Source organism: Panthera leo, chromosome C1 (genome assembly GCF_018350215.1).
Source record: "Panthera leo isolate Ple1 chromosome C1, P.leo_Ple1_pat1.1, whole genome shotgun sequence".
Classification (NCBI taxonomy): Eukaryota; Metazoa; Chordata; class Mammalia; order Carnivora; family Felidae; genus Panthera; species Panthera leo.
The window spans coordinates 116,389,404-116,406,469 of record NC_056686.1 but is presented as its reverse complement, the minus strand read 5'-3'; the positions used below and the strand labels follow the sequence as shown (position 1 = coordinate 116,406,469).

Sequence of the window (17,066 nt, the reverse complement as noted above, 5' to 3'; positions counted from 1 at the left end):
GGGACAGGTGAGCTTGGGAGAGGTGTTGGCCCGGCGTGGAGAAATGAGAACCCCCGTTTGCTGCAGGCGGGAATATAAAGTGTGGAGCCACCGTGGGCACAGTAGGACCACAAGACCGGCAAATCCACCTCTGGTGTCTATCCAGAAGCCGAGGCAGAGACTCAAACGGACACCTGCCTGCCTGTGTCCACAGTGGCATGATTCATGAATGGCCAACAGGTGGCAGCAGCCCAGGTGCCCACGGAGGGCCGAAGGGATCAACACAACGTGGCGTGTACATATGGCGGAGTATTATCCAGCCTTAAAAAAGGGAAGCCTGTTTCGGGGCGCCTGGGGGGCTCAGTCAGTTGAGCGTCCGACTTTGGCTCGGGTCATGATCTCCAGTTCTTGAGTTCGAGCCCCGCGTCGGGCTCTGTGCTGACAGCTCGGAGCCTGGAGCCTGCTTCGGAGTGTGTCTCCCTCTCTCTCTGCCCCTCCCCTGCTCGTGCTCTGTCTCTGTCTCAAAAATAAACATTCAAAAATAAAAATTTTTAAAATAATGAATTAAAAAAAAAAAAAAGGAAACCTGTCTCGTGCTGCAATGTGGATGGACCTTGAAGATACTATGCAGGAGTGAAATAAGCCAGTCACGAGGGACAAATAAATACTATATGATTCTACTCGCGTGCAGTACCTGGAACAGTCACAGTCATAGGGACAAAGTGAACAGTGGTTACAGGGCGCTGCGTGGGGGAAAGCGTACAGTTTCAATTGAGGAAGATGAAATGGTCCTTGGAGTTGGAAGGTGGGGGTGGTCGTACTTGATGCGACTGACCTGTGCACTTCAAAATGGTTAAGATGGCAAATTTCGTGCTATTCTGCATTTGACCACAATTTTAAAAGAGAGAAAGAGACCGCAGGCCTGAGCCACAGGGGTTTCTTACAAATGAGTTTTATTTGCATTCTGACCCAAGCACAGATCCCACAGGCAGATTTCTCACCTGCACAATGGTTCAGTAACAAGTGCAAAATATGCTTTATTCCAGGTACAAAAAACAATGTGGCAGTATGACAACTTCCGACTCGATGCCCACCTCCCCACGACCCATCACACCCACTTGACCCATCCAAAGCCCACGCCACCCCAATAGACTCCCGCCACCTTTGGGAAAGGGTCACCCGATCTGGAGAACGCTGGGGAAGTTACATCTTAAGAAAGAATCACATTACATACAGGAACATTCAAGGACACAGTCACCAAGTTTTTACCCAGAGTAAAGGTAATAAAAGGGGAGGGCTGGGGGGGGGGGGGGGGGAGGGGGCACACAAAACAATCCCCCCTTCTCTTGTAACAACCAAGCCCTGCAAATGTTTCCCCACCATTCAGAATGCACCAAGCCCGGTGATGCAGTCTCAGGATGAAAGCTAGCGCTGGGGAAGGAGCTAGCCCCCCAAATCTGGCGTGAGAACGTGGGGTGTGGATGTGGGACCCAGACTCGGATTCTCATCCTGGCTCAGTCCACCAGCAGCTGTAGGACCCTGGGCCGGCATCTGATCTGTCTTGATTTCCTCACCTGCAAAGCTGGGTCACAGTGGCCTCAGAGCAGAGTGGGAAGGATGGAAAGGGACAATGGCAAGAGTGGTGAGCTCGACACCTGACCCAGGAGAGACCAGCCAGCATCTGCCACTACTGTGTTGGCATTGCTGCTAACGGGAGGCTGAATGCAGCATCTGGTCGCTGCACCTGGAGTGAGAAGCAAGGGGCCCACAAAGACCGGAGTCACCCCCCAGGAAGACGGACCCCAGCATGTGGGACTCGGCCCATAAGGTTAGCTGTTGGCCGCACTCCAGCTTCTCCTGGGGGCAGAACCAGAAGTCCAGGCCCATAGAACCCTTCCTCGGAGCCAGACAGTGGCCTCTCACTGTCACCAAGCTGAGGCTCCCACAAGCGGTTCCCTCGGTTTGAAAAAGAGCAGAACGTTCAGGGAGAAACTTGCGGGACCCAGAGAAGCCAAGAGGTCCTCAAGGCGCCAGCTGGAGGTGAAGGTCAGGCTGTGAGCTCCAGGATAGGAAAGCTCCAGTGACCTCAGCCAGGAGGCCACAGCCCTCCACAGCTTGCTGACCTGTTAATACCAGCAAAGGACCCTTTGCCACACACAGCCCTCTGACACCAAGCCCTGGCACGTGCCCAGGGTGCAAAGGCCCACCAGGTCTCCAGGAGCAGGCCAGCGGCCAGGAAGAGGAAGGAAAACCCAGACAGCTGGGGTGAACCCTTCACAAGTGAGGGAGCGACGGGCAGGGGAGACTCCAGCACTGCTCGGCCAAACACATCTCTTGCCTCAAAGCTCAAAACAAGTTAAGTACTTTTTATTGTTACTATTGTCTGAGAGTCCTTACTTAATGGGATTTCCAGTGGGGACAGAAAGCAACAGAAAGCTTGACCTCCTCAGTGGTTGGCAAAGTTTTTCCATAAAGGGCTAGATGAGTCAGCTGCCCTGCACAGAGCAGCAAACCCACCTCTCCAAGAGCCACTGCTTGGGGACGTTGCCCCTAGACAGCCACTAAAGCAGGAGGGGCATGGCAGGTCCAGCCCTGGGCCACTAGCCAGGGTGCCATCACTCAGAGCTACTGGCCATCCCCCACGGGAGGAGGGGGAAGGATGGTACAAGAGAAGGCTTCGCAGAGAGGTCTGGAGAGCTCAGAGGAGGCTTCAAGGAGCTCGCAGGGTGCCCTGGGGGTGGGGGGGGGGGCCTGACCAGCACCTTGCTGCTCGCAGACCCACTGCCCTGCCCCCAGGGGGTAAAGGGAGTCCGACCATCTCCTCCCAGCCGGCCTGACTGATGGTATCACACAGAGCATGTGACCGTGAGGCAGCTGTGTGGCAGACCGACTCCACAAGCCCTGTTTCAGGGGTCCTTGTCAGAGGTCAGCTGCCGGCACTGCTCCCCTCCCCGGAAGAGGTGGACTTAGGGTGTGCATTCCCCCCAAGTAGGGCAACTTTACCCCTGACCCGTTTCATCAGAACCCGAACTAGGGTGCCACACAGGATCTAAAAGCAAGAGCATTAACCCCCACATCCAGCTGAGCTGAGAATATCCAGAGCTGCACTCAGGCCAGATACAGGGGCGAGGAGAGGGGCCCGCGTGTGCGCGCGCGCGCGCACACACACACACACACACACACACACACACACGCGCGCGCGCGCGCGCGCATCGGTAGTGTAGACGTGGAGCTGGCCAGCACAGAATCTGGGCTCAGGCTGCCAGGGAGCCCTTCTTAAAGACGTGCACACAGCGGCCTGAGCAGGAGCACTGGTGGTGCCCTGTGCAACCAGGATGCGTGCCCCGACCCGTTACTGGCCCGCCGAGGACTTCACGTAGGGGACAAAGGGAAAGCCCGCCGCCCTTCACATTCACCTCACGAAGGAGCCGCCCACGACTCCAGACAGGCAGACACTCAGGCCAAGCGAGGGTCTGGGGGCCCTGGCTCCCGCCCCCCTGCGCCTTCCACTTCCTCCTGCACCTCGGGCACTGTCACGCCACCACCCTCACCCCTCATGCTCTGCTCTTCCACCTTCCTAGAGCCTCCGGGCTCACTCCCTCTGCTCCACCAACAACAGCACAGGTTTTCCATTTTCCTCATCAACTCGTTAATGATTTTCAGAGCTTAGGTCACTCAGGCCAGGCCCCAGGGCCACGCTGGACTTGGAAACTTGTGACACACTGCTCGGCCGGCCCCAGTGTGCTCCCAGTGAACCCCCCTCAAGGTTCACAGCTCTTCCCAAGGGGCCACAAGCTGCCCGGGCAGGAGGTCTGCAGGGACGCTGTCTGGCCTTTGCTTAGGACCCGAAGCCCCAGGCTTCAAGCTCCCTCCCCTATCCTGCTCTTTCCATCCATCCCTTTTCCCCTGAGAATCCTATTGTTCTCCCTCTGTGTCTTCAAGGTAAAGGTGCAACCTGGTAAACAGGAAAAGGTTGATCACAACCCTGCAAACGGAAAAAGAAATGCGATGGCCTGAGAATAAGGACCTCAACTCGAAGTTTCTGATTCAAGATGGTGGACTGAGCACTTGAGGAGATCCTCTCTCTCTTCGGGGGGGCACCTTTAAAAACTGCTGCTGCCGTGGAGAAGCCACAGCCTAGAATCATGGGTGGGGGGGCCAGTGGGTACAGTTCCGGGAGGGGCTGCCCCACCCCCCAGGCCCAGGTCCTGGCCTCAGAGCCCTGGGGAAAGAGAGTGGACAGGAGTGGGAAGCTATGGCTTCTCGGCTTTGAAATGAAAAAATAAAAGGGACAGCTAGCTCATCTGAGTTCTGAGGAAGGAGGACAAGCTGTCGAAACCAAGCAGCTGAAACATTTCAGTGCCAAATTAAGAAGCATATTCATTTCCTACTTCTTTGCAAGCTACAAGACTCCACTAGAACCACAGGGAGAAGGTGAAAGGGGCATCTGGATGGCTCAGGCGGTGGGGCCTTGGTCTCGGGGTCATGAGTTCGAGCCCCACGTTGGGTGTAGAGATTACTTAAAAATAAAATCTTTAAAAAAAGGAGAAGGTTAAAAACAAACAAACACAGACAGCAGTGGGGGGTTCCAGAAAATGGAAGATTCCACTAACAGCAAACTTAAGGTAACAGATCTTTATCAGACCCCCATTTGGAATTAAATAAAAAGGAGTCTGCCACAATTAAATAATTAAAATCGAGGCTGTCATCGCTTGGCCTAGGGAGTGGCATCACTTAGGTCTAGTGACTGACAGACCCCTTGAAAGGCTGGAAGTCAGAAGACCAAAGGTCTAGTCCTGACTCTTGTGACCTTGGGCAAATTATTCCACTTCCTTGTGGCTCACTGTCCTCAAAAAAAGGAAATGACTGATCCTGACTTTCCCCTAGGACTAATGTGTGGAGTTAGAACATGCACCAAGAAAGGCCGAGTATCAGAGCACAATATGACCCCGTCCTGTTGAGGTTAAGGGGGAGTAAGGGTGAGACACTCAGAGGAGAACAGAAAGCCCGTTATAAAAATGGTGGAGCCAGACATGGGCTGGGGACGGGAGAGGAGGTCAACCACTCATGCTGGAACAACTGGGTACCCACAGGCAAAAGAGTGATGCTGGACCTCTACTCACACCATGTACAGAAATTAACTTCAAATGAATCAAAGGCCACTACTGAGCTCAAACGATGAAAATTCTTAAAAAGAAACGTAGGCACAAATTTTCTTGAACTTGGATTACACCATGATTTTTCAGATAGGGCACAAAAAGCACAAGCAAGGAAAGTAGGGGATCTTGGACATCATCGAAATTAAAAACTTTTGTGCTGTGAAGGACATCATAAGAAGGTGAAGACAATCCACAGAATGGGAGGAAAGTTTTACAGATCACAGAGCTGACAAAGGACCTGTATCTAGAATATACAAAGAACTGATGCAACTCAGCAATAAAAAAAGACCAATGACCCAAATAGAAATGGGCAAAGGATCTGAACAGGTATTTCTCCAAAGAAGACATAGAAATGGCCAATAAGCACATGAAAAGATGGTCAACATCAGTAGTCACTGGGGAAATGCAAATCAAAACCACGGTGAGATACCACTGGACACCCATTAGAGAATGTTCTAATCAAAAAGCAGCAAGTGTTGGTGAGGATGTTGAAAAACGAGCCCTCCTACGCTGCTGGTGGGAGGCTAAAATGGTGCCACTGCTTTGGAAAACCATCCGGAAGTTTCTCAAAAAGTTAAACATAGAGTTCCGTAGGACCCAGCAACGCCAGGGTATATGCCCTGGCGAAAGATGTATGTAGGGTATACATCCTAGGTATATACCCAAACGAAATGAAAACATTATGTATGCAAAAACCTGTACAAATATGTTCATAGCAGCATCATTCGAAACAGCCGAAAAGTAGAAACTCGCGTATCAATCGGCTAATGAGTGGATAAACAAACTGTGACACATCTATCCAGAGAATGAAATACTACTCAACTATAAAAAGGACTGAAGTATGAATACATGTTCAACACAGATGCCCTAGAAAACATTACGCGAGAGAAAAAAAAAAAAAAAAGCCAGTAACAAAAGGCCACTCACTGTAATTCCATATCCATGAAATGTCCAGAATAAGTAAATCTACATGGAAAGGAGACTTGTGGTTGCCTAAGACAAGGGGAGCTGGGGGGAAAGTGGGAGGGCGATCACTAAAAGAAACAGGGTTTCTTTTGGGGGTGAGAAAAATGTCCTAAAATTGAATGTGCTGATTCTGTGAATTTACTAAGAACCATAGAGCGGTATGCTCTGAATGGGTACACTGTATTGTATGTGAATTATATCTCAATAAAGCTGTTACCTGCTCCCGCCCCCTCCCCCAAAACAGGAAAGGAATCAGGAGCCTGTTTTACTCTGTAGGAACACCATACCACCTGTGGTCCCAACATAACTCTTAGAGAGCCCCTTTCACCCTGAGAAGTGTCTTGATTTATATAATGAGTTTCTATCATCGCCCTATCACCGTGTGATATCAGGCGGATGGCTCTGCCTCTCTAGGTTTCATTTTCCCCAACTGGAAAGCAAGGTCTACCCAGTTCGGATCATCTTTGACCCCAGCGCTATAATCCCCTAAAGCTCTGCTTTAGAAGTTGTAAAATCCTGCTCCATTGATCACAGGGCTTCTCAATGCTCTGAAAGTTAAACCTAAGTTATCGAAGAGTATAGATCACTGCGTGCCGGAAACAGACGCAAGACAAAGCCTAATTGCTGAGTTTACTGGTTACTGATAATCAGAGTTCCCCAAGAATTAAGCCATGAAGAAAGGTGATCCAACCACTCCAACGCAGGCAAAATGCCCTAAACACTCCCTCCATGCGTGAAAAAAGATAAACATTTTAAGTTGGGGCCACACAGGAAAGATGAACCCCAGGAAACTTGGCAAGTTTGGCAGTCGTCAGCCAAGGTCTTCTTTAAATGGCACCTGGTTAAGTCCATCCAACAGGGCCTGCTATCATGACCATCAAGGTCATCTGATCATACAGCCGAATACTCATTTCCTAATCTTCCTTACCCATGACTGCTTAGGGCATAAAATTACATAAAAGGGGCTCAAGCAAAATATCATTCTGTTCTCATCCCTTTCATACTCGTGAGAACATACCTGAAAAATAGTTGTTCTATTCCTCTCCTTCTTCCTTCCAAGGGCACAGACCTAGGTCTATGTGGCCAGTCCTACACAAGCATCGTGGTGTCTACATTACCAATGCAGAGACAGGAGCCCATCGCTGGGCACTGCAAAAGCAGGTCCTTAGAAACGGAGTCAAGGTGAAAGCAGCAGAAGGCACAGAATAAGTCCCCTTCCCACCGAGCCATCCAAGAAACAGAAAGATGCCCACCAGGGTCGCTGAGAAGGGGAACCAACACGAAGACAGAACACTGGCAAGCCACCTACATCCAGTCATCAGTCCTGGTCATGGAGCCGGTTCCCAGAAAAGGTGAAGGTTGGGGGGAGGCACAGCCTTCCCGGGAGGCAGGGGAATGGTCAGAAGGCACCGAGACACTCAGTGAACTGGCCTCCAACTAGGGAGCAAGGGGTTTCAGAGAAGATGGCCCTGCCATTTGCCTCTTTAAGATAGCAGGGCTGGGAAAAGAATGAGGAACATTCAAAAGCTGGAGGCCAAGAGGAAGGGAGAGAGGAGCCGCTGGCTTTCCATACACCAGAGACTGCATCCGCAGGGTTCTGCTGGTTCATGGGCCGTGGTCTTCCTGGACTGGGCCAAGTCCCTCCCAGCCACAGCCCGCCAGGGGAGGCCGCGGCATAGAGTGGAGCGGTTTCTACATCCGAGGGAATCCATGGGGCTGCAGGGTGGGGGCCGTACTTCACACGCTGGACTTTCGCTCAGAGGCCACATTTCAGGATGACGTGGTAGCCATCATTGCTCTCAGCTGCAAAGAGAAACGCTGGACATTTCACAGGAAGAAGGGCAAGACACCATGACCTTGGGGAAGGAGGGAGGGCATGGTACGGGTGTACCGGCAGGAGTCCCGCCACGGATATTGGCTCCAAACAGATGCATAGAGCAAAGGGTACTAACAAAACCAGGCATTTTAACACATGCTTCTTGGCAATGCGCCTACTACAGCCCTGGGCCCAAGCACTGAAGGCTCTATGTCCAAGAAGGCTTTGAACAAACTGTGGTTCTTGGGGTGTTATGGCCCCCAGCTCTCTGAAGGCAGCTGCTGGCTAGATCCAGAGAACAGGGGGGAAAGGAATGGCCCTGTCGGAGTCCAGAGTCTGTGACCCGGTCATAGGGCATTCATTCTGATATACTCTATACATTCACCTGCCCCGGGCCTAAGGAGGGTCACAGCTAGTCTTTCTGTCTCCTGGCACACGAGTTCCTTCTCAGACACCTTCCCCAAGTGGAACCTTCATGTCCCACCCCAGCCCCAGATCCCTGATCCACCAGGCCTACAGGCTGAGTGAGGGAGTTCATGGAGAACACACCTCCTGGCAAGGATTTCCCCTTCAGAACAGACTATGGGGGCCAATGTCAATAGTTCTCGCATTTCCAGGGCAAGGCTTCACAGGAAGTCTGCGTTCCTTTTCCCCAGGTGATGTCCCCAGATAACGCTGTCTCCAGGGACCCACTGCGCAGGCAGGCCCCACTCACCCTATTACCCAGAGAGGAGGCAGGGGGCGCAGCCAGGAGAAAGGGTGAGGGGGCTTTACCTTTCAAGGTACTGAGGATAAAACAAGACTCATCCTGGAAATTCTGCACCATCTGAAAGGCAAAAGAGAGACCATGTCCCTTCAACAAGGACTTCCTAATATGAAAAGCCTCAGTGACACGGAGCTAAGCCACCACAGCTGGTGGAAATGACGGTCACTGTGTTTGCACGAATGCAGGAGAACGGTTCCACTAACACTTACTAAGGAAACATGAAACAAGATAAATGTACAAAACGATTACCATTTTAAGTAACAAAAACTGAACAGAAAGGACAGAAAGGAGGCTGGCAGGGAAGCAAAATGTGCACATTTAATACAGAACTACATGTTTGTTTGCTTTCGTTTTGCGTTCTCCTAGTTACTTGGTCCTCCAGTCCCTACAGTGGCCACATTACAGAAGCGTGTGTGTGTATAATAGCAACAACGACAAAAAAATTCAAGTGCTTAAAAAAAAAAAAGAATACCTTGGTGATTGGTAGCATATCAGAGTCCCAGGAGGACCAATACAAACACAGCGCCACCCCCTATGTGTACAAAGTGGCAGGAATGGAAGCATTACTCAGCCAAGTCTCTCCAGTTCTCATTCTGATTAACTACCAAGTGACCTTGGGCAAGTCAACCTTTTTCCTGCTGGTCTCCATGCCCTATCTGTAAAATGGGGCCGTTTCCATAACAGAAGAAGAGAACCAGGGTGTAGAACAAGGGAAACTGGCACCCACTGCCGGTGGAGTGTTCAGCCATATGACCGCTGTATGAAATTTGCCCGCAGGATCTAGGACATTCCTCCTACAGGCTGGGGTTCTAGATAAACTCCGGCACGTGGACACACAAAGTGCACCTGAGAATGTTCAGAGCAGCGCTGTCTGTTAACTAGAGGGGGTGCCTGGCTGGCTCCGTGGGAGGAGCATGGGACTCTTGATCTCAGGGTCATGAGTTCGTGCCCCACGTTGGGTGTGGAGATTGCTTAAACAAAAACTTAAAAGAAACTGCTAACTGGAGACCGTGCCTGTGTCAGTCAGCGGAAGCACGAACAAACTGTGGCCTAATCATGCTACGCCATTCAGTGCACCACTGGCCTCCAGCAGCATCTGACCTGTGTGAAATCTCAAAAATATACAGGGAATCGGGGCGCCTGGATGGCTCAGTCGGTTAAGCATCCGACTCCGGCTCCGGTCATGATCTCGCGGTTCATGAGTTCAAGCCCCGTGTCGGGCTCTGTGCTGACAGCTCAGAGCCTGGAGCCTGCTTCGGATTCTGTGCCTCCCTCTCTCTCTGCCCCTCCCTTGCTTGCACTCTGTCTCTCTCGTTCTCAAAAATAAATAAAAATTCAAAAAAAATTTTTTTTAAATATACAGGGAAATGAAAGAAAGTCACAGAAAAATATGCTATTATTCCACCTATATCAAGTTTTAAAATAGGCAAAATTAAATATGTTGAGGAGGAACAAAGGAGCGATTAACACAAAATTCAGACCAGCAGGTGGAGGGATGGAGTGGAAAAGGAAATGAGCCCACAAAGGGGCTAACACAATATGGCACTAACCTGAGTGCAGGTATCGGGCACTTAAGCAAACATCTGCCATATTTCACAATATCCATGGAAAGAATATTAAAAATATACTTAAACATACCCCCCACACACATAGACTAGCCAACACGATGGCAAAACCCCTTTCCAAATTAAAAAATTCAAGCTACATTTTATTGCCCCCCAAATCCTGCAAATCCATCCACCTGTCGACCCCTGCCCCTCCCTGCAGGGCCTAATGATGCATGAAGTACATTTATTCTATACTACTGGCCTGTGCCCTCTAGGACTCTTGGCGGCCCAGCCACTTGGGCATGCAAAGCCCTAAGCAGAGCCCACTTGGGCTTAATCAGTAACTCCCTTGTTTAATTAAGTGCCCTTGCACCTCAGGGGCTGGCTCCGCGGCTGGCCAGGCTGCCTCCAGCACTCTGGCAATTAAGAACCAAAGGTTTCCAATTGATTCAGGGTTAAGAGGCAAGGAGACTTCAGGGGAATAAGAATCGCCTACTTAGCTGAGGTAGCTTTTGAGTTCTGTTCTCTGCTTCACTTGCTTAACTGCTCACTCTGGAGGGCACAGGGCAAGCTGGGGAAGGAACTTCCTGCAGGGACCCGTGAAATTGCAAGAGTTCTGCACATTCTTGGCTTTTGTCTTCACCAAAGAAAGTCATTGTGAAATGCAAAGTGACACATTTTCCGTGCCACTACAGCAGTCCATCGCTCAGGGTGTCTCAACCTTCCTGGCTACTCTGAAGTTAGTGCTCAAGTCGGGAACTCTGGGCTTCATCTTATCTGTGAAATGGGGGTGCAAAAATAGCTGCACTGGATTTGAACGTAATGACATGGACGGAGTTCTGAACCGGTGACAAAGACAGCAAGCTGCAGAAAATGTACAGCTGGACCTTTGGGATGTGCGTGTGTGTGTGTGTGTGTGTGTGTTAAAGATTTTATTTTTAAGAAATCTCCACACCCAACATGGGACTTGAACTCACAACCCTGAGATCAAGAGCTGCGTGCTCCACTGAGCCAGCCAGGCGTCCATCTTTGTCATGTGTTTTTAAAACCCACACCTACACAACCTACACAACGCTCGGGCACATGACGGACGCTCGCACAAAACGTCGTCTGGCAGAATCCCTTCAAAGCTAACATAAACTCTTCTAGGAAAAGAGTGGGGAAGATAAGGACCCTTCACATTTGCCTTCAGCTGGTTTACACTTGTTAAATTTTTTTTAATGTTTGTTTATATTTGAGGTGGGGGGAGAGTGGGGGAGCGACAGAGAGAGAGGGAGACACAGAATCCGAAGCAGGCTCCAGGCTCTGAGCCATCAGCATAGAGCCTGATGCCGGGCTCGAACCCACAAACCGTGAGATCATGACCTAAGCCAAAGTCAGACGCTTAACCGACTGAGCCACCCAGGCGCCCCGATTTACACTTCCTGACTTATACTAATTGTGAATTCCTTTTGAGTTCAAAAGGAAGGCAATCGCTGCCCCCTTGCCAACCTCCAGGACCAAACTGCCATGAAATGGGGGGCTCTCACCACCCCTATCTGGGGTCTCCTGGTGCCTGATGCTATTTTCTCATTTTATCCTTACTCCAACCTCCTTGGTGGGTATACTTATCCCCATTTTACAGATGTGTAAACTGAGGCTCACAGAGGTTACGTAAATTTGCCCCAGGTCACTCCGCTCCTGGGAGCAAGGTCCAGGTAGGGACACGCATCCAATCCCAAAGCCCACATCTGCTCTGCACTCCCAGCCACCATTCGGGTGCCATGTCACCTACAGTCCTCTCCAGATGCTTTCAGAGTTCTCACAGGGGGCTCAGGGGGCTGCCCCTGCCCCCATTAGCCCAACTGTGTTTATAAAGGCCTCATTTCAGGGGAGGTGGCACAGCCTGCTGTCTACGAGCTGGGCTCTACAGCCAGACACCAGGGTTCCCATCCCCTTACCAGCTGTGAGACCTGGGGCAATTACTCAGCCTCTCTGTGCCTCCAGTTTCCCATTTATGAAATGGGATCATTTTACCCACTTCACAGGAAGCTGTTGGGATTAAACAAATCACTACTCGGGCACTTAGAACAGTAAGCAGCGGATAAATACCGACACTCCTTACTGTTATTATCAAGAGGAGGGACCGGGATAGAACAGGCCTGAAAGCTCTGTTCTGCCGTGTGCAGGAATGCCTAAACATCCCGGCAAACCAGTTTAATTAATAACCCCCTCCTTAGCCGTGAGTGCGATCAGATCACCGTGTGCCCTCTGCCAGCGGCCGCTTGGGCCGTGTACAGGTCTGTGCGGCCAAGGACAGACCCGGGAAGGCTGCGGCGCCTCCACCATTCACACAGGAGGGCTCTGTTCTCTCACACGACCTGCATCCTCTCCATCACCCAGCCCCCTGGGACCCGCCGCCCACCCTCCTCCCAACTTCTTCCAGCCCCGACCGTAAGCACCCTGAGGGCAGGGGTGCAGTCTGTGCCGTGGCTCCTGCATGGCGCCTGGCTGAGGATGGGGCCCGGAGTGGATACTAGAGAACTATTTAGAGCCACAGAACTCTCTCCCCCTGCGCTCCGGGTGCAGTCAAGGGCATGTGGCACGCGGATGAGACTTAGCGGCCATCTCTGGATGGAAGTCATCCCCAAGCCCCAGGGGGTGCCTCCCCGCAGCCCCAAGACCCGGGCCGCAAGTCGGGGCTGGGCAGCGCTCACCTCGTTGCTGACCACCACGTGGATGCCGGTGGGGCCCTGCCGATAGACTCGGTGGATGTGCTGGGGGGAGATGCTGTACAGGTTGGCAATCTTCTCAACCAGCTCCAAGGTGGTCAGCTCCTCCAGGAAGATGGCATGGTACACTGCAGGGTGAGGGACAGGGCCTTCTGTAGAACACACGCCTGCTCTCTAAGGAGCCCACCCCTGTGCCCACCCCCCATCAGTCACTGGGTTGTAAGGATGCCCATGCCCAGACTGATTCGCCAGGACCTGGCTGGAACAGGCACAAAGCCCCTGCATGGCCCAGTGACACGGGAACCGCAGCGAGGCTATGGGTCCTCATTCCCGTACCCGTCTCTCCTGGGGGGGATCTTCCACAGAATGTAGAATTCCTGCGTCCGCCCCACACCCAGTGACACCCATTTAGGGTTGGGAGCTAGAGCGAGAACAGCTGGCACAACGCTGTATTTTAACAAGCTTCCAGTGATTCTGACATGCGGCCAGACGTGCACCCTCGCAGGAGAGAGGACAAATCCTGTGTCCCCTTTCCTTCCTTTCCGTTGCACAGAGGGGCCATTGGATGGCTTTGGGGGAGCAAAGAGCGGGATTTAAGGATAACTGCCACTTGACAGCAGGCGAGTCTCGTCCTTGTCCTTCCCCGCAGCACAAATACTACTCGGCTCCAGCACTGCGACCACAAAGGGAAGGGGGGCGCTGGGAGTGTCACCAGCCTGCTGGAAGACAGCAGTGACCCCGAGGCTGGAAACGCTTCCTTATTCGAAACCCAAACCAGCCAGGCGGGAGCCAACTCTGGGCTCCCGGCGGTGGACATACACGCTCAGGGGTGGGGGGAGGGGTGCACAACCAGATTGAATTAGAGATTCCCAAACTCCTACCTCAACCGAGGAACAGAGACCCCATTCTTTCAAAAGCGTGTGTGCGTGCACGTGCAAACGCACACACATCGGCTCCCCCTGAAGGGGTGCCAGCCGGGCAACAGATTCGCCGTCCCAGGATGTCAGACAGGCTGACCGGCCGTCCAACTCTGCAGAGGTGGCCGCTGTGTGCTGCCCCTTCCCGTGCAGACACCAGCTCCAAATGCCAGCCTCTCTCATGGGAGTCCTTTTTATAACACTTCTAACCTACCTGTGTTTAGGTTAGCCTGCTCCACTTTTTCTGAGTTCACTCTGCCAACAAATCAGGCTGGCCACAAACACCCAGACGGCTCGCAGGCCAGCACCCTGTGCTGTAACCTTTTGTCACTGGCCTTGCCTGCCCCCAGCTGAGTGTGGTGCCCACCAGGAGTGCTTGGAGCGGCTGACAGGGTCAGTGGGACACTCCCCTGAACGCCTCCCAAGCCACCTCTCATCCGGGGTCTGGTAGGGGCAACCTGGGGAAGCACGAGGCTCTAGAGTAGGCAATCCCAGGTTCAAATCCCAACTCGGCCACACGAGAAGCAAGGCCGCGAACGATCTCTACACATCCCAGAGCCTCGGGGCACGTGCAGGGTCAGCTCCACGAGCTGAAATCCGTCCTTCACAGGCTGACAGTTGCAAAGCAGGGGGAGGACCCAGACATCCTCCAGAAGCGTACAGGCGCCAGACCCAGGGCTCAGAAGCCAGTTCCTGGGGTCCAACTGTTTGGGTTCTGGCTCTGCCTTGTACGACGCTGTCGTTTTGGGGCAGTTATCCACTCTGTGCCTCAGGGTCCCCCACAGTGAGACAACGTTCCCAACAGTTCCTACTAGAAGCAAATAAGTGAGCACACGGAGCCCTTTGGACAGGGCCAGAGCGATCTGGAGGGACCCGCAGAGGCACACGGGGTGCTCCCTCGCTCCCTGCAGACACACACAGAGCACAGACTCTACTGACACTGGCAAGCGCCCAGAAGCAAAGCGCTTCCCCTTCCCTGCATCGTCTCGCCGAAACCGCACGCCTTGGGGGTTGGGTTGCTGTCTCTATTTCACACATGTGGAAGCTGCAGCACAGGCCCTGGTACCCTGCCCGAGGCCACACAGCCAACAGGCCACACGGCCGGCACTGGGCCCGACCTCAGCCGTGTCCTCTCACCAAACTGCCTCCAGACTAGACTGCCGACCGGAAAGAGCCACGTGCCCCTGAGGTGCTCCTCAGCCCTCGTGCGGCCACCAAACCACACAGGAAAGACTTATCCAGCTGGGGGAAACCACAGGAGGCCACACTGCGGGAATATGGCCACTGAGTGTCACCTGTCACCAGCCTGGGAGCCAGAAGGCCCCACTCCCAATACCACAAGTGGCTAAGTGGCTCTGGGGGAACACACCCCCTCCCTGGGCCTGTTCCCAGGTAGGAAGGAAGTAAGCTGGACCACACGTTCTGTGGGATGACCTCCACCTTAAAACATTTCGATCCCAGGAGGAAGTTTAACAAAAACTCGTCTTGCACGAAGCCGGAGTGAGATGGGTTCAGTGGCAACGTTCTCTGCAAGAGGACTCAGGCTGCTGCTACATCTTCCTGTTACTCTGCCAACCCCTATAATCGGCCCTGGGTTGGGGAGGGGTGCCCACAACTCACCACACAGACTGCTGTCCCCACCACCATCCCGCTTCTGCTGCAGGGGCGCTCGGTTCTGCTCCAGCTCCTGACAGACGTAAATGGTCATCTTCGGCCTCACATTCCTGGCAGGAGCAGAGGAAATAAATAGCAGGGATGGGGGATGGGGGAGGGGGGAGGAGGGAGGGGGGAGAGGGGATGGGAGAGGGGGAGGAGGACCAGGCTCTGTTGTTCCGGAACGGTCCAGCATGCAGGGGCCCATACTTGTGCTGGGCCTCTACGGCTACACGCAGGCTCGCCTGCAGGCAGGAGGTCCCACAACAGGCCATGAGGGCACTCTGCCCAGAACACGAGGCTCAAGACACAAGGCGTTTTTCAGGGTGGTAACAAGCGCAAACACCTTCTCCCGCTTTCCAGAACTCAACATGCCCACTGCCTTCCATCCTCACAACCCAGCGAACTGGAACCTCATTTTACAGAGGAGGAAACTGAGACTCACAGGGATGAAGGCTTTAACCCCGTTGTAAAACCCGTAAGAGGCAGATCAGATCTGAGATTCACACCGCGGCTCTCTCCCTCCCTCTAAAACTGGGCTGTTCACGTGTGAAAGTTAAATGAAATTTAAAAGTCACATGCTCAGTCGCATTAGCCTGAAACCAGGCACTCCACAGCCACACGAGGCCGGGGCTGCCATACTGAGCGGCGAGGCCCAGAACACTTCCGCCGCAGCAGGTGGCTCCCTCAGGCCCAGCCCCGCCCTCCAGTCTGCCCAGAGAACCGGGCGCTGTGGCATGAGGCTGAGTAGCCAATCCAGGCCTCCCTCTGGGAGGAGGCAGCTGGAAACCCAGGACCATGCAAGCCGCTGGGCACCCAGGGAGAGGCTGAGGGGCTGACATCCAGAGCCAAGGCTCGTGCCAAAAGAGAGAGAGCGAGCGAGAGAGAGAGAAAGGGGAGGGGCCTCCGGGCAAGATGAGCAGCGGACGGCCGGCCCAGCCCCGCCCCACCCCCCCATGACCCTGATCCCCCCTCAAAGGGCCTCCTTCTGCACCTGCCCCTGAGGAGCCCTGTCCCTACCAGCCAGCCCACCGGGATGGGGCCTCCTGCCACCCCCTGTATCCAGCTGGACACTGACACCCACCGGCCTTTGATGGCATTAAAGAGCCGGATCCCATCGGCAGGGCCACAGATCTGGACCAAATCGTCTCGAGACATCTTAAGCAAGTCAGCACCTAGGTAGGTAAATGAGGCCGCTCATTAGTGGGACACACAGAAAAGGTCCCCTCCCTGGGCACCTGCAGATGCTGCACCGTGGGCGGGGGGACAGGGTCTGCCTCATCCTCAGGGAGCATCAGACATTCCAGGGAGAAAGAAACAGCAAAAAGATAAACATCAGAAAACCACCGCACAAGAGAGGAGTAGTGTTCTCAAAACTCGGCAGAACAATCGGGCATCTATGAGAGCTGAGAGGTCCTCACAGCCTGTGCCTGCCTGCCGCTCCCTCCACACCGTTCACCGGCACGTAACATATGGGCATGGCACCCAGCACGGGACGCCGGTCGCGCATGCACTTGCCTGAATACAAAAGTACATGGCTCGCCAGAGGCGG

General features: G+C 53.3%; 1 protein-coding gene across 1 annotated transcript in view; it reads right to left on the bottom strand.

The window, feature by feature from the left end:
* Positions 1-5,513: 5,513 nt before the first annotated feature.
* TFCP2L1 (transcription factor CP2 like 1) overlaps positions 5,514-17,066 on the bottom strand; it is a 56,870-nt gene continuing 45,317 nt past the window's right edge. The window contains exons 11-15 of the mRNA XM_042954173.1: positions 16,599-16,689; positions 15,482-15,585; positions 12,930-13,072; positions 8,695-8,746; positions 5,514-7,907 (exon numbers count right to left, since the gene is read on the bottom strand). Of these exons, the coding sequence (XP_042810107.1) occupies positions 7,861-7,907; positions 8,695-8,746; positions 12,930-13,072; positions 15,482-15,585; positions 16,599-16,689 (437 nt within the window). The 3' untranslated portion in view covers positions 5,514-7,860. The remainder of the gene's footprint in view (positions 7,908-8,694; positions 8,747-12,929; positions 13,073-15,481; positions 15,586-16,598; positions 16,690-17,066) is intronic.